At 48.5% G+C, this 16,789-nt stretch overlaps 7 protein-coding genes across 7 annotated transcripts; 3 read left to right on the top strand and 4 right to left on the bottom strand.

Annotated features, from left to right (window-relative positions):
• Positions 1–389: 389 nt before the first annotated feature.
• FPSE_00301 (uncharacterized protein) lies at positions 390–2,563 on the top strand (the record flags this gene model as incomplete). The annotated part of the gene is made up of 4 exons (XM_009253421.1): positions 390–724; positions 775–1,351; positions 1,402–1,527; positions 1,580–2,563. The coding sequence occupies 4 exons, from the start codon at positions 390–392 to the stop codon at positions 2,561–2,563; spliced, it is 2,022 nt and encodes a 673-aa protein (XP_009251696.1).
• A 721-nt stretch (positions 2,564–3,284) lies between these two features.
• On the bottom strand, positions 3,285–4,198 carry FPSE_00300 (uncharacterized protein; the record flags this gene model as incomplete). The annotated part of the gene is made up of 4 exons (XM_009253420.1): positions 3,285–3,371; positions 3,418–3,498; positions 3,551–3,658; positions 3,710–4,198. The coding sequence occupies 4 exons, from the start codon at positions 4,196–4,198 to the stop codon at positions 3,285–3,287; spliced, it is 765 nt and encodes a 254-aa protein (XP_009251695.1).
• A 417-nt stretch (positions 4,199–4,615) lies between these two features.
• Positions 4,616–6,755, top strand: FPSE_00299 (uncharacterized protein; the record flags this gene model as incomplete). Its single annotated transcript, XM_009253419.1, has 2 exons — positions 4,616–4,770; positions 4,856–6,755. The coding sequence occupies 2 exons, from the start codon at positions 4,616–4,618 to the stop codon at positions 6,753–6,755; spliced, it is 2,055 nt and encodes a 684-aa protein (XP_009251694.1).
• Positions 6,756–7,682: 927 nt separating this feature from the next.
• FPSE_00298 (uncharacterized protein) lies at positions 7,683–9,023 on the bottom strand (the record flags this gene model as incomplete). Its single annotated transcript, XM_009253418.1, has 1 exon — positions 7,683–9,023. The coding sequence occupies one exon, from the start codon at positions 9,021–9,023 to the stop codon at positions 7,683–7,685; it is 1,341 nt and encodes a 446-aa protein (XP_009251693.1).
• Positions 9,024–10,808: 1,785 nt separating this feature from the next.
• On the top strand, positions 10,809–11,933 carry FPSE_00297 (uncharacterized protein; the record flags this gene model as incomplete). The annotated part of the gene is made up of 2 exons (XM_009253417.1): positions 10,809–11,133; positions 11,188–11,933. The coding sequence occupies 2 exons, from the start codon at positions 10,809–10,811 to the stop codon at positions 11,931–11,933; spliced, it is 1,071 nt and encodes a 356-aa protein (XP_009251692.1).
• A 43-nt stretch (positions 11,934–11,976) lies between these two features.
• Positions 11,977–13,587, bottom strand: FPSE_00296 (uncharacterized protein; the record flags this gene model as incomplete). Its single annotated transcript, XM_009253416.1, has 3 exons — positions 11,977–12,985; positions 13,043–13,411; positions 13,463–13,587. 3 exons carry the CDS (start codon positions 13,585–13,587, stop codon positions 11,977–11,979), a joined length of 1,503 nt encoding a protein of 500 aa, XP_009251691.1.
• Positions 13,588–14,263: 676 nt separating this feature from the next.
• On the bottom strand, positions 14,264–15,925 carry FPSE_00295 (uncharacterized protein; the record flags this gene model as incomplete). The annotated part of the gene is made up of 1 exon (XM_009253415.1): positions 14,264–15,925. One exon carries the CDS (start codon positions 15,923–15,925, stop codon positions 14,264–14,266), a length of 1,662 nt encoding a protein of 553 aa, XP_009251690.1.
• Between the last annotated feature and the right edge of the window lie 864 nt (positions 15,926–16,789).

The raw sequence follows: 16,789 nt of genomic DNA, 5'->3' as shown, positions 1-16,789 counted from the left end.
AATCATTCAGGGGCTGTACTGTATATGTATAGTATTGTCAGAGTGTAACATGGCGATGATAAGAATATCCTCAACAGGGAAACGCGGCACTGCTCCGATAACAGATTTTTAGTCAACTCAGTACAGCGCACTAGACAGGGGCTTTATCAAAACATGGGGTCCTATAACGAATACTACCCCAGATTAAGAGTTCTGCGTTCCGAGCTCGATTCCGCCAACACTGCTCGGAATGTCGGATTCCGAGTCTCATGAGAGGCGAGTATTTTAACTGCTCAGATACAACTCTTTTAGACTGTCTGCATATTCATTCCGACAAATAAAGCCATATACCCTCCCTTACATTATTGTTATCACATATCGCATTACTGTTACCTATTGTCTTATCCAGCATGCCTCTCCCACATCCCCTTTCAGCCCTGAATACAGTGGAAACCAACCTTGCACGCGACATTGTGAAAGCGGCACACCCTGGTGCATTGCTGTACTTTAGACAATCCTACCTTTTTGAGCCTCCCAAGGAGGAAGTTCTGAAGTTCCTGGAACTTGAGCACTCTAATGCTTTGCACGCTGCGTCTCCAAGACCTGACCGTTGCGCTCAGGTCTTTTACGACATTATTGGCGGTGCATCAAAGACTCAGTACTATGAGTCTGTAGTCGATCTCACAAAGAAGACCATTGTGGACCAACAGGTTGTTAGTCCCGAGCATCAATCTAGCTTGACGCTGTAAGTAATATCCCAATTGTCTGATCGATCCAAGTTACTCACATTAATAGCTACGAATTTGACGAGGTCGTCAAGGCAGTCGGAGAATCAGAGCTCTTCAAAGAAAAGCTCGCAAAGATCAAGCTCCCACCGGGATTTGAGATTGTCGTCGAGCCATGGCCCTACGGTGCGCCAGATCTTGAGGATGGAAACACGCGTTTCTTCCAAGCCCTGATCTTTGCACGTGATACTCAAAACGGACACCCTGACTCTAACTTCTACGCCTACCCCGTTCCTCTCATTCCGGTGATGGACGCGCTGACCAAGAAGATTGTCCGCGTTGAAGAGCCAGCTACAGGAGGCAAGGGCGATAGTCTTACAGAAAAGACCCACGCGCCTGGTCTCCTTGACCACTGCAAACCCGCCGAGTATGTTCCTGAACTTGTTGAGGGTGGTACACGAAAGGACTTGAAGCCATTGATGATTTTGCAGCCTCAAGGCCCAAGTTTCTCTGTCACGGAAGGAAACTTGGTTCAGTGGCAGAAGTGGCGCATGAGAGTCACTTTCAACCCTCGTGAGGGTGCTGTTCTTCATGATATCCGTTATGATGGACGTCCTGTCCTGTACAGATTGAGTATCAGTGACATGGTAAGTTCTTCCTGTGACAAAAGATGTGACAATGTGCTAACCATGAACAGACTGTTCCTTATGCTGATCCCCGAGCACCTTACCATCGCAAGCAAGCCTTCGACTTTGGTGACGGAGGTCTTGGCCACTGTGTCAACAGTCTAACTCTCGGATGCGACTGCTTGGGAGTTATCAAGGTATGTCCCTTTACAGATCCGAGATAGAAATTTAGACTAACAAACTCGCCAGTACTTCGATGGTGTCCTCATCGACTCAGATGGAACAGCCTTGGATACCAAGAACGCAATCTGTCTCCATGAGCAAGACAACGGTATCGGCTGGAAGCACACCGACTGGCGCACTGGCCGAGCCGTTGTTACCCGCCGACGCGAATTGGTTATCCAATTCATCATTACCCTGGCCAACTACGAGTATGTGTTCAACTACAAGTTCGACCAAGCCGCAGGTATCGTCGTGGAAGCCCGCGCAACAGGAATCGTCTCGGTTGTCAACATTGACCCCGGCAAGACTAGCGATTGGGGCAACGTCGTTAGCCCTGGCGCTCTTGCGCAAAACCATCAGCACGTCTTCTGTGTCAGAATAGATCCTTCTATTGATGGCACAAAGAATACTGTCGTCCAAGAAGAGAGTCTCCCTTTGAGAATGGACAAGCGGACAAACCCCAATGGCAACTTGTATGAGGTTTGCCAGAAACAAATCACCACATCTCAAGGTCTCGACGCAGCCCCGTTCAACAACAGGGTCTTCAAGGTGCAAAACCTAAACAAACGAAACCCCATATCTGGAAAACCGGTCGGCTACAAGATCACACCACCGCCCACTCAACTCCTGCTTGCCGACCCCAACAGTGTGCAAGCCAAACGCGCACTCTTCGCAAAGCGCCACATGTGGGTTACAAAGTACAAGGACCACGAACTTTACGCTGGTGGTCGGTACACTTTGCAGTCCAAGCTTGAAGTCGGGGGTGTAGCCGACGCAGCTAATCGGTGCGATGATGTGCTGAATCAGGATCTTGTCCTGTGGAGCGTCTTTGGACTTACGCATAACCCTCGAAGCGAGGATTGGCCAGTCATGCCTGTCGAGATGCTTCAGCTGCATATCACGCCGTCAGACTTTTTCACAAGGAACCCGGCAATTGATGTGCCGAGTGACAAGGATATTGGATCCAAGTTGACATCGGGATGCTGCAAGGAAGAGGGACCCAAGTTGTAAATTATCAGTTTGTAAAAACATGAGTTGTTACATAGAATAAACATTTGTTTGACATCAACAATCCACAGTTCCAACAAGTGTGTCCATCTACCTGCGTTGTCAAAGCTCTCATATATGTGCTACCACGTCTTGAGACACAGTCCGCGACTCGTCTCCTATGTTTCAACAAATTAACTTTATTTCTCGTTTCATGATCGGAATCAACATCTCGGAATCGTTTGACACAGTCCAGGGCTGCTGCCCCTTCCGGTCTAGTCCTGGCTCAGCGCTAAAATCTCCGTCATCATGGGGAAGGCTTGTCGCAGATAGCATTACGCATTCTAATCTGAGGCGCTGATCATGTGCATCTTCCAAGCGCTAGATCCCTCCCACGCAAAGCCTGTCTTATCCCGGGTTGACAAGCATTGACCATTAGGTAATAATGTTTTAGGTTTACGGCTAGAGAACGGATGAACAAAGCTCAACTGTATTCCAAATCAACAGGGGATAAATCTGGGTCGTTGTATCGTAGTGTCACGGTATGGCAAACAACCGAATCACGTTTGATCATCGTTATCTTTACTATCTGGGATCAAGATACGTTATCTGTTCCGCCCGAAACCGAGATTGAAACCTCTCCCTTATCTGCTCGGAAGGTGATGCTCGGAAACGTTCCGACTCGGTACGCGATGTCTCTAGAATGCGAAGGCCGACGCGGCAACATCATTTCCAATAATTTGGCTCATACAGAGAAGCCAGAGTCGATAACGACGTTCGCGCCCGTGATAGACTCCGACTTGATAAGAAGAACTATCTGATCGGCCACATCCTGATAACCGTTAGCATGTTGCATCCGAAGTGACCGAGCGACGTACATCAACCTGGGTGATTCGCTTAAGCAAGGTTTTCCCCCTTGCCTCATCAATCTTTGACTGTGGAAAACCGGCGATCCAGTTCTGTAGCCGTTAATTATTACTTGCATGCCATGGGCTTCATTGTTCTGCTTACCGTTTCCATGAATCCCGGAGACACGGCGTTTACGCGAATTGACGGCGCCATCACCATAGCCAACGACTTTGCCAGATGAATTTGTGCAGCTTTCGTAACTGAGTATGCCTAGTGTTTATGAGCCAGACGTGATCCAAGAGTACAGAAGGAAGACCTTACAATTGAGCTTCCACTGGGCTTGACTCCGGCAACAGAAGAAGTCATAACAAATGAACCATTTGCATTCTCAAGATACTTCTTCGCGGCATGACATAAAAACAAATGTGACTTGACGTTGGCCGCATAGCACTTATCCCAAACATCTTCATCAACATTGTCATCAAGGTCCATAAAGTTGGCGAATTGAGTCCAACCGGCGTTGGATACCACGGCGTCAAGCTTGCCCATAGCCTCGACAGTTTCGGCTACGAGGCGCTGGATCTCGATTTTCTTAGTGACGTCGGCTTGAATTGCGATAACCTTGGGAGAAGGTTCTTGGTCACTAGACAATTCCTGAAGGTGAGCAACCGCGCTGTTGGCACGGTCTTTGCTAGAGGCGTAGTTTATCACAACATTTGCACCGAGTTGGACAATTTTGGTGGCTGCACTGAGACCAAGCCCAGATGTACCTGCTGTGACGAGAACGACGGAGCCTGCGATGGTAGGCATTTTCTATGATAATGGAATGCCTCGTAGACCAGCTGTTGATGTGCCAAGGTCGGCTCCCGAAATGGTGAGGAGACCAAATCTCCGCAGTACGGAAGTAGGGTTTAGGTAATGTCTCAATGCGGAGTTGCATCCTTCACCTTAAGGAAATAACCATTTTCCCTTGAAAGCAGTGTATACCAAATAAGTCGTAGGAGAATCTATGGATATTCGAGATATCTACACAATATGCCACAGCAGCGACTCAATACACGCGTCTCATTAAACAATGCTGTGAGCATATCCATTAAGTCTATATCCGTTCAATTCCCGAGTATTCGGCTCTTGTCCTCTGGAGCCGAGACTACCCACTCACCGTCGATCCTTACCGCCAACCGGTTCCGATTTCTCCTCAGTCCATTGCCACAGCTCTACATCATCATGGACTCGACACCGCGAAAGGCGCAGCAAGACAAACGTCGACGTCAGCAACGAAAAGCATGTGACATATGCCGTCGTCGCAAGGTCCGATGTGATATCGTGGACCGACCATCGGGGCCTTGCTCAGTCTGTGAAAAATCAGGCTTGGAATGCCGGTAAGTCTCGGAACACACGGCTCCGAGACCGCACAGCACACGGTCTGTCTGTGAAACGAGAGAATGTAGTGTTGATATTTTATAGATCAAAATGGACGGACGAGAGACGAAGTTCGGTTTTATCTAGACATTCTCTGAACGATAGAGCAGCAAGTCATTCACCCGGAATATCTCATCCGGATCCGGAGCCCGGAGCCGTGCAAGGTCGGAACACCAATACTGATACTCGTCTTTCTGTAATCGGACCCGATCAGAACTCATCTCAACAACAAAAAGACAAGACGCAAAATCTCCCCCAGCCAGATGGCCAAGAGAAACTCGCTCGAGAAGGTTTAGCTCGTTTCTTCAAACATGGCATTGGTGCAGCAGCATGGGCTGTCTTTGCCTCTACCAAAAGCTTCCGCATTGCCTACGTCGGAACAGCCGTGTCGAATCTAGTACACCTCGTTGATTTGCACAGATCCTTCAGACAGCCTTATTCTTCTATCCTGGGAGAGATCTCTGGACCTACGGGTCCTGATACCCATGGCTCGTTTGCGGATTCTGCGGCCGATGGAAGTTCCACGAGTGATAGGACTGGTGGTGGTAAACAGCTACATTACCCTTATCCTCCCATCAGGCAGGCACACTCTTGGAAGCCTACACCAAGTTCGTGGGGCATGTCTCAGGATCTCGTCACGGAAGTATCATCCTTTCCCGCTCAAGAGGTTCGCGATGCTCTGATCACAGCATACTTTGAGCACATCCACCCTTTCCTCCCTATCGTGTCTAAGCCAGAATTTCTTGCTAGATATCGCACTCCTGATAACCCTCCACCACTACTCCTGTTCCAATCAGTTCTTATGGCCGGCGCTCACGCTTGCTCTCATCCCCTCGTTGCGAATGATCGTCACGCTGTGCAGAATATCCTGTTCCGAAGAGCAAGCATGCTGTATCACATGCGCCACGAATCAGACAGAATGCATCTCTTACAGGCCGCAGCACTATTCACATGGCACATCGGTGATGGGGATACAGTCGCTGGAGGACCTTGGTACTGGGCTGGCATAGCAGTACGTATAGGAACAGGTCTCGGTGCACATAGAAAGAGCTCGCAACTACCAGCTGCTGAGATGGCTCAGTATCGACGATGTTGGTGGTCTGCCTTCTTCTGTGAGGTTTTCTCTGCTCTGGAAACGGGAAGGCCTTGTGCAGTGAGGGCCGAGGATATCGATCAAATACCGCTTCGGCAAGAGGACATGGCTGATACAGCAACCACCGATCCTTCGATGGTCGAGACACCAGGGGTGAACCCGGATTTTCTAAATCATCTCGTCGATCTAGCCTACATTGGCTTGGACGTCATTGCTCTCAACGCCCCGGCAAGAGATCGCATGATAGACATTTCGTCAATCGATGCACGGCTCGGTCTCTGGTCTCTAAGGTCAGGTATCTCGACAGTCGCTGAGGACGATGACTCATGGACATGTCATCTACGCATGCATTACAACCTGCTCCTCCTCCATCTCCATCGCAACCTCCCTTCACCGAGCTCCTCATCAATATGTTCCGCCGCTGCCCAAGCAATCGTAACATCCCTTGAAAAACTTTCAGCACGGGATGAACTGTGCCAATGTCACTTTACATCCGTCAGTGCTATAACAGCAGCAGGTATCCAATTTGCAGGAGAAATACGCGCAGCAGTAACATCGCAAACATTTCTCGTTGCTATCAACGCGTTGGAGAGGCTATCGAGACTTTTACGATGTACCATCTTGCTTGCGAGACACTGGCCCAACGCCGAGGCTGTACATAGTGTCTTTGAGGAACTACATCGCGAGTATGAGACTCTAGTTTCGCAGCGGCTACAGGGTGAGCAGGTCATGGTTCCGGAGAGTCCGCCGGATTGGAACCGGTTGCTTGGGGCGGAGGGTGTGCACCAGTTTAACAGTTTTACTTCGGATCAGGACTGGATGAATATAAATAGCTGGACTGATTTGCTGTGAGGGCAGAGGCGTCGAATTGGTATCTTGGAGAAGCTGGCATACTCAGTCAGATCCCAAAATGTCTATGATTCAGTGGATGGTCATAAATCTTTCTACCTATGATACCCAAAAGTATACCCTATAGTATGTATTTGATGGAATTATTGTCCTATTTGGCAGGTCATGACATGACAAGATCAAAGCAAAAGAATCGTTTATTCACTAAAAGCGACACTGACCTTGAGACTTTTAAGTGCTGAGTCTATTATCTCAACATGGAAAACGCTTTTCCCAAACTCTACAAAATAGCGAGTATATAATTGTGATACTTGTACCAACTATAGCGATGTTGTCAATTGTTTCTGTGGACAGTTGACTACCTACCCTGTTGTGACGTCTCGAGTCATCGGCCAAACCGTCAATCTTCCCGAGTCTCGCCGAAAACCGGAGGGACAGATTTAGAAAGGGGGAGCAGCGACAGCAAAATCATGTTATCGGCCCTGTTTCACGGACTCGTAAGACCGTGGTCCCAGCGATTACGATCCAAGCATCAGAAGAAATTCTCGTCTGATTCTGGAAAAGTTTGCTGATCGAACCCCTGCAACCACTTTATTGCCTAATGCTCGATCCCTGTTGATTGGCATCGAAGGTTCTGGCCCGGCTTGGGCCGTATTGATATGGACATCATTTTTGAGCGACGTACAAGAAACAATTATGATGATAATAGCTGATGCTCAAAAAAGTGTAATTGAAGATGGAAACCCTATCAACAGGGATGATAATAGCAGTCATTGTGGTGATGATGATGATGAATTAAAATTATGTATGTCTAAGAGGTCTCCGTATCTGAACCCAGATACTGCCTTTCTAATGATGCAACCTTTTGTCTATCCTGTATCCCGTGGTATCTCTAAACAAAAACCCATTACTCCATCTCTAACAAAACTTTTAGTGGTCATCAGCATCCTCGTCCTTCCCAGGATGCATGATATCTCGTACAAATACAGCTCTAATGTTAAATGAAATGACAATAAGAAATGTGATAACAAGGAGAATGGTCATGGCACTCCCAGTCCAAAGAAGACCCTCAGACTTGAACTCATTCCCGATAGAAATGGTAGCAAGCGTGAATCCAGTGTTGGGAAAGACCATGGGCCACCAACCTAAATGAAAGGCCTCGGGTGGAGATGAAATGACTGCGACAGCGGCGATACAGAACCACCACAGACTCAATGCCCAGAGGAACACGGCGCAAAGAAGTGCTACGGTGCGGACAGTTTCGACGTTGAGAGCGAGGTCATCGATGCCAGAGATGGTCTTTGGCCAAGCGTTGGCCATACCAATGAGAGCCAAGGCTGTGAAAGAGGGTGGACCGACGTTCATGAACAAGGCAGTACGATGTTCACGGTTTGGAAGACCGGATTGCATAAGTCGACCGATCATGTGAGCGTACATCATCATTGACACGCAGAATCCGAGTCCTTGGCAGGTCAGACCAGCAAAGATGATAGGCAAAGGGTTGAGATGTGTTTGCGTGTCGAGAATGACTGTCGCTACTGTTCCACCCAGCATGACAGGAAAGATGGGTAACAGCCAGCCAGGCATCATAGCCTGTAAGCTAAAGCTATGTCCTGCAAAGAGGAAAGAGTATTGCCAGATAGCCAAGATGAATGTGGCTACGATATAGACCCAGAAGATGGCTTGTGATGCCCAAGCGTATGAAGGGTTGTCTTTGGGAATGGCATAGCGCTGAGTGCTAGTGATTAAAGAAGCGATGGCGAGAAAGAAGGTAGGAAGGAAGAAGCCTTCACGATGATGTGTGACTGATCGTTTCAAGTCACCGGCGTTGAATGAGAACCGAAGAATCATGCCAATGCAGCAGAGAGTAAAGATGAGTAGGTTGATGCTGTACAGCACTGTGCCGATGATCCTCAAACCGGGGAATTGATGAGGTTGCACATGGATGAGCAGTGATAGTCCACCGGCACTCATTGGGAGAGTAAACCAGGCCCATGTGAAATGATGTAGTCTCTGTCGAATGGACAGTGGCTGCTGTTGTTGTGGTTGTTGTGTTGTATCATTGTCGGTACTGGAGTCATTGGTTCCCTTTTCAGGGTCTGGGGGTTGTTGAGATAAAGTTGATTTAGCAGCATGGTGTTTCAAAAAGGCCTTTGGGTCATTTGCATGATCTGGTGGCGGCGGTGAAGGGGCAGAGAAGTCGATAGAGTTGCGCCTTGTGGGTGAATTGGAATCTACCCAAGTGGTGTTGAGATCTTTAAGCAGATCCATTATGGAAGTCTAAACGATGGAGGCTGATGTATGATGTAATGATCGATGTGAGTAGATGTCGAGATGAAGAGGGCAGAGACATAGCGTATTTATAAAACCCAAGACCTGTAAATCTAGATAACAAGTCATCAATGCTCATCCAAACCGACCCATGTTGTCGTGTCGAAAGGGGGCCAAACTCTTCAAAATCTCGTGATGGAACCGTGACTCGAGTCAGAGCGAAGCTTCCATTCCCTGCCCAAAAGCGGGCTCTGGTCCACTGTAAATGCCGTAGATAGCGCTAGCCTTGAGGCTCATCGGGTGCTAACTACAGGGGGCGGACGCTAATTCTTCCACCACGAATTAGCGCTGTCTCTGGTGGCCGGATTCGTAAGTCCTGGGAATGAGTTGACAGGCTATTCCTGGACAGCAACATGATGTTCTGGTTACACGGAATGAGAATCCGCTGCGCCGGGTCCCGGTAGCCAACTCATCGGAGAGACAGGGGACATGAGATAAGGCCGAGCCTCAAAAGTCAAACAGGTTTTTGCCACAAGCACGTCCATAAGAGAGGCCTCACCAAGACAGCGAGACAGCGCGACAACGCGACATAACGCGATTCTTATCTTGCCTTGCAAACTCACTGACAGACTGGATGATACTATATCATTCATCTGTCTATCTGTCTGCCTTGTCAGCAAGATCAAAAAAAATACATCACCACAATAGACCAAATCTGTTTCCAAAGTGGCCTGTCTTTTCGGCGTATATTCACTTTCGCCGCCCAACAACCAAGACAAAACCTTCAAGCCCAACTTCCCAGGGTTCGAAATTAGCTACCGGGTCTGCGGGCATGATCGGGTTGCGTCTTGAGCCTCAAGCGTCTGTGCCATTCTTCTCAAACAACATGTCTCATATTTAAAGACTTTTCGCTTCCCATTAACGCCCAATGCTGGGATTGTAGTGGAGAATTGTAATTAAAGTCCTTGATAAGATAATCTTTACACTCAAAGATCAGTTTTCTAGCTTCCTTCGTTGGGCTGATGCTTTATCTATTGGGAGAATTTTTAATGTTTTAACCCTTGATGTCTTGCTTAGCAGGCAGGGGTTATAATGAAGGGATCATCACTTTATTCATGCGTCATGATAGTTTTGTGTCTTACTGTTGACATCAGTGAGGGAGTCTGGTCTCCCTTGACGCAAACACCTTGACTATTATTTTCACTTTTCAATAATTCACCCTGTATCCAAGCTTTTTGCAATGCTCAAGGTTCCCACCGGTAGACGACTTTACGGATTGAACAGTTCCCTGGAAGAGCGTTATATCCCTGACAACATGGAGGTTTGAAGGGAGAAGTCTAACCCGTTTACTGCCTTGGTGAGAATGTCTCAATAGACTGATAAATTAACCTTGAGACCAAGAACATCAAGCCTATCAGGAGTTGGTAGAGCACTTGAACCAATAAATTCTAACGATAGGGCAATTCACAAAAACACTGCATGCTTTACGCGCATATACTGATATCTCTCCAGTCTACTGACTCCACTTTTGTGAAGCTATTTTGATGATGTTGATGCGACAACAATTGAGTTTGTCAGTCGACAATGGCCAGCCAACTTGAACCAAACACCAACGCCCTACCAACCAGGGTTCTCAATTCAGCCGTCTAGACCAGTACCGTTATAGACTTTTGTCAACTACACGTGACAATCCTTTCAATATCTACAATCTAATCCCCTCATCCGTCTTACTTTTCGCATCCAATCTAATATTCAAGACCGAATACCACATCGCTATTCCTCATCATGGCAGCACAACAAGAAATAGATCCTGAGACGTTTTTCAAAGACCCGCGTTTCTCCCAAACATTCCAAATCCAAGCAGACCCTTCCAATGGATTTCCCACTGCTATCAAGGTCAAATACGCAGACTACGGCTATCGTAACCCCTCTAATCCCTCAGAGGAAAATGTTCTACTGTTCTTTGCGCCGCTCTGTGCATCGCGCATCATTCATTGCGCCAAAGACGAGCTTGCCAAGAAACACCGCGTTCGTATCGTGACGATGGACCGTCCGGGTTTTGGTGGAACTGATCCTGTCAAGTTGGAACAGCGCGCCCTTTTATGTCGAAGTATGTTGTGTTATTTTGTCTATGATTTGACTAAGAGTGGCTAACGAGGAATAGAAATGACACTGGCTCTTTTGAAACATCTTCAGATTGGCAAGGTATCTGTTGCATGTCACAGCGGAGGAACCGTGTATGCCCTCGACATGCTGCTTCATCACCCCGAGATTCTCCATACCGGGCGCTCATACATGGCCATTGGTGCGCCTTGGATCTTGCCATCCCGTTCTAATGTTTGGTCAATTTCACTTGTTAAAGCACTACCTGTCGGTATGATGGCGCAGGCAGACAAGGCGATTGGATTTTTCAACAACACTCTCGGTCCAGCTTTCACATCCTCCGTTGGTTTTAGTCAATTGTTCACAACACCAGCTCCACCCAGCCCTACAGGAGATTCCGAGTTCGCCAGGTTCGAAGAGTCGCTCGAGCCTTCTCTCTTCAAGTACGTTCACGCGGAGAGCATTGAAGGGTTCTCGGATGAATCCCTGTTCCTCATGCAAAAGGTAAATGGAATATCTGGATTCGGCGATTGGCTCGACTACGACGATCTGGTACCAAAGTTGGCGAGTGCTTTGAGAGGATCTGGTCGACAGTTAAACATCGATATTTTTTACGCGGAATCGGATTCCATGATAGGTGCACCTGGAACAGCGGGGCCAGAATGGATGAATGCTTGCTGGACGAGGGAACATACTGGCGACACCATCAATTACAACACCAAGACTATCAAGAAGGCTGATCACAACACTATATGGAGCATTCGACGAGGTGTCCCAGAAGAGGTCTTCAAGAAGCTTAGCCAATAGCTTTGTTCGATAATGCTACAATTCTCATGTCTCGCATGTCTGTCTATAGCTTTGCCGCAATGTTGACATGCACAGCCTTAATGTTAGAATAGGCCGCAAGACCAGCCTCTCCCAATTCCCGACCAATGCCACTCTGCTTCACTCCGCCAAAGGGAATTCTCCAGTCACTGTCATTGCTCGAGTTGACCCAGACCATACCCGCCTCGATCCTCTTGGCAACCTGATGCGCCCTTGTCAGATTTGTTGTGAAAAGGGCACTTCCAAGGCCATATTGTGTATCATTAGCCAAGTGGATAGCCTCATCTTCAGAAGAGAACTTGGTGACGACCACGAATGGTCCAAAGACTTCTTCTTGGAAAACACGCATCTTGGGTGTAACGTCTGTAAAGACTGTTGGCTCGACAAAGTAACCCTTTCCATCGCCAACCTTGAATGGTTGACCACCAAGAGCCAGTTTGGCACCTTCCTTCTTACCAACATCAACAAACGACAAGATTCGTTCATACTGGGCCTTGGTGACTTGAGGTCCTTGGAAGGTGCTCTCCTCAAAAGGATCGCCAACCTTGGAGATGTTCTTGACTTGCGCTCCGAAAGCAGCCATGAACTTGTCGTAGATACCCTCTTGGACAAGGATACGACTGGTAGCAGTGCACACCTGACCCTGGTTGTACATGATACCATTATGGGCCCAGTACGCAGCCAAGTCAACATCGGCATCATCAAAGACGATGAGAGGGCTCTTGCCACCAGTCTCCAAAGTGATGTTCTTCAGGTTGCTGCTCGCCATCTTCATGATGCTGCGTGCTGTGGGGGTAGAACCTGTAAAGGCAATCTTATCGACGTTCATGTGTGAAGCAAGGGCGGCACCGGCAACGGTTCCTAGACCGTTGATGATGTTGACAACACCAGGGGGGAAACCTGCTTCGACGATAAGATTGGCGAGATAGAGGATGGAGAGTGGTGTTTGTTCTGCGGGCTTGAGGATCACTGCGTTGCCGCATGCTAGAGCTGGGCCGAGCTTCCAAGCTGCCATTGCAAGTGGGAAGTTCCACCTACCAACATCATTAGTAAAGTGTCATCAACAGTGGTGGAGAAAGATCTTGACGTACGGAATGATTTGTCCACAGACGCCAATAGGTTCACGAATGGTGTATCCAAACTTGTCACCTGTTGTTTCGATGACTTGTCCATACACCTTATCCGCAAAGCCACCATAGTATCTCAACGTCTCAGCGACTTCGTTCACGTCATCGTTTAACGCGACAGTGTATGGCTTTCCGTTATCCCATGTTTCGATCGTAGCGAGGATCTCTTTGTTCTCTTCGACAAGTGTAGCAAGGCGGCTGAGCAGTTTACCGCGCTCGGTACCTGGTAGATCTCGCCATGATGGGTTGTGGAGGGCACGGCGGGCAGCGCGGACGGCTTTGTCGACGTCTTCGGACGAACCAGCGTAGACGGATGTGATTTCCTCCTCGTTGCTGTAACTCTTAGTAATGTTTTCGGTATTGATAAGTGGGAAGGCAACTTACGTTGGGTTTATAGATGTGATCTTTTCGCCATTGGACGACTTGACCCATTCGTTGTTGATGAACAAACCGGTGGGCTGCTTGTAAGTGCGCCCATTGGGGGCAGTAAGTTGGATGTCTAAACTCATTGTGGATGTATTGATGGATTGATGGGCTGAGAATGTCGAGAAATCTGCTGAGGAGGAAGTCATCCTTGTATAGATAACAACACCCCAGTTATAGGTCCGGATACGCGTCTTCGCGACAGCGGGCTAACGGCAAGTACCTTTCTACTGCCGACTTGAGGTTTCATCGTCTTGGTTCCCCGGACAGAAAACATGAGAAGTATCGCCCACTTTCGGTTTAGTGGAATGATACCCCAGACGGGTCCGGTGCGGACAGACTTTGATACCCTGTATCAACACCAAATACCTTTGCGTTTCCGCACCGAAGAGTCATTCGGCAAAGAAAAAAAGAAGAATGCGGGTAATAAAATACAAAAGTGATGCTGTGACACTGTGATAAATCCCTCCATTGGACCGGAATCTGCAATATGTGTCACTATTGTCCGCAATGTCAAAGTGTAGCTCGTATGATAGTTGCGGACCCGAACAAAGTATTGCCCAGATGCGGGAATCCATTCACATATATGGGTCTATTCCGAAACTGGCAGCAAGATAGGACAAAAAGACAGTGTAATTTAAATAGAGCGATCTTCGCCTGTACAATTTCCATTCTTTGTCATAGAACTACCAACCAAATATTTACTACACACCAACTGATACATCATACAGCTACCCATTCATCCCAACCACCAAATGTCTCTCAATGACCGCTGGCCTCGCCCACCCGCTGCGGCTGCGGAGCCGCCGTATCTGACTTGCCGACGATATCCACATAGTTGGCCCTCTCGGCCCTCTGTGCATAGATAATGTTCCCTTGCGCCTCCTCAGTCTCGAGATAAGTGACTCGGCCCTTGATGACCCAAAACACAAGTGTGACGACAAGCATGATGCCAAAAACAGCAATGGCGTAGTTCATGTCGGCCACTGCGGGGTTGGGTGCGGAGGGGAAGAAGAAGAAGACAGTGGTCACTGCGCAGTAGACTACCCCGACCCAGTTGATCACAGGCCCGAAACGTCCGAGGCTGAATTCGCCCGGTGGCAGTTTGTCTCGGCCAACGAGGAGAAGAGTCAGAATGGGCATCCCATACGAAATGGTAAGTGCAATCGTGCTGACGCTGAGAATGGCTTCAAGCACGGTTGAGGCAAAGGTGTACAAAATGCCGATGAGAGCCATAATGCCACCTTGAAGCCACAAGGCTCGCACCGGGACTTTCCAAAAGTCGTCGACACGCGCAAAGTAGCCGCTGAAGGGAAGACCACCGTCTCGAGCAAAACCCCAGGTCAATCGGGAAGACGTCGTGACGATTCCAATGCCTTGTCCAAAACCGTTCACAATGAACAGCGTCAGAAGCACCGTTCCGCCCTGCAGGCCAACAGTATCTTTGAGGAGATCCATAAAAGCCAGACCAGTGGTCGGGTTGAGATAGATGTCAGAGTTGACCATGCAGAAGAGACAGACGACCATGAAGATGAAACCAGTGATGGCTCCCATGGTAATCGAGAGCCAGATGATCTTTGGGATGTTGGTTCGAGGTGAGGGGATTTCTTCGACAAGATGAATGGCTGCGTCGAAAGCTGTGAGACCGTAGGCTGCTTGCACAAGACCAATAAACCAGGTAACACCATCGGGCCAACCAGTCTGGTTAATCCATTTTCCGAACACGAAACCTGCAGACTGAAATTGTAAATCTTCTTTGACGCCGACAGAAATCAGCATGGCCATGCTGATGATGACAAAGAGACTGGCGAAGGAAATGCCCACAAAGTTGTTGAACCAGGGAAGGACAACATCCTTGCGACACGCCACCACATTGAACAGTGTCATGACACCAGTGACACCAACATAGACTAGAAACAAGACCCAGCCCTTGTCAGCGCCTGTCCAGCTCGGCGTGAAGAGAATCTTCATCTTGAGCAGAAACTCAGACATAAAGGCAATCTGTGATGCGGACAAAGTGATCCAGCCAGTCATGTTGATCCACGCGCAAAGATACGAAGTGAATCTACCAGCAGGAGTGGGCCATAGTCTAGAGATCCAATAAGCCTGTCCCATCGCGGTGGGCATGCTACTGCACATTTCACCCAGCGACACGGCGACGCAGATGTTGCATGCAAAGACAAGCACAAGACCCCAGAGGATGGCGATTGGGCCTCCAGCCGTCAAACCGCTGTCGATACCCTGCGCAAAGGTCGACCACGTGCCCAGGACCGAAAACGCGAGTGCAAGCATGCTCCACATGTTGAACTTGCGCGTGAGGCTCTGGTCATGGCCAAAGTTGGCAAGATCTTCTGCATCGCGAATGGCCTGGGGGGTGGAGGGTTGGCGCTTGATCGCAGAGTTTGTCTCGACGTCGTTGGTCATGGCCGCGTCTGACAATGACCGCGTCGAGATATATAAATGACGTAAATGAGGATGAAGAAAAAGGCGACGGGCAGCCTTGGAGAGATGTCAAGGTGAGTCAGATGGTGACTCTGAATGGGAAATGGGATATACAGAGGAGGGGAAAAGGGAAATAAAGAGTGAGCGTCGCTGCTTATAGCTAATTTACCTCAGCTTGGTTCGGCGACGAACGGACCAAGGGGTTCTGGGTATGAGTTACGAATGCGTGGGGAGATAGATAGAGTTGGAGTAGAAGAGCGACAGATTGGGTATCTCGTACTGAGCTGGGGCTGTGTGACAAGCCCGAGAATAAGGCGGATAATACTGTATAGATTGTGTTCTAGTCGTGACAACCTTCTGTAAAGAGCGTAGACTACCTAACTAAAACCCCAAATTGTGCCCTACTCGTCGCTGAAGATGGAGGAAAAACCTGGTTCAAAAAGGGCGCATTTGGATTAGGCTGGGTAGAGATAAGGGTGTCACTGTTATCTCTGACCCTGGTTCGTACTGCCACTGAAGAGAAAATGAAAACTCTTTAGTGCGTCATTGCTGTTAGTGTCCATATCTCGACGCTGTATTCTGTCGCGACAAGACAAGCTTCCCAACGCGATAAAGGACATTAATCCTTTTGGAGTTTGCAACTCATCATGCAACAGCAAGGAATAAGGTAATGATTGATCTGCGGGGAAGAAAACTTTCCCCATGGGGAACGCCGGTTTACAGTTGAGCGATGGCATTCCATTACGTGATGAGACGAGGAGCTGGAAGCATGTCAGATCATGCTTTGTCCCCCCTGTTGCAATTAGATAATTCAGCGACACTCTCCGGTGACCGGGCCGGTTGTGT

The sequence above is a fragment of the Fusarium pseudograminearum genome, chromosome 1, assembly GCF_000303195.2.
Source record: "Fusarium pseudograminearum CS3096 chromosome 1, whole genome shotgun sequence".
Taxonomy (NCBI): Eukaryota; Fungi; Ascomycota; class Sordariomycetes; order Hypocreales; family Nectriaceae; genus Fusarium; species Fusarium pseudograminearum.
This window is presented reverse-complemented; position numbering and strand designations above follow the sequence as displayed.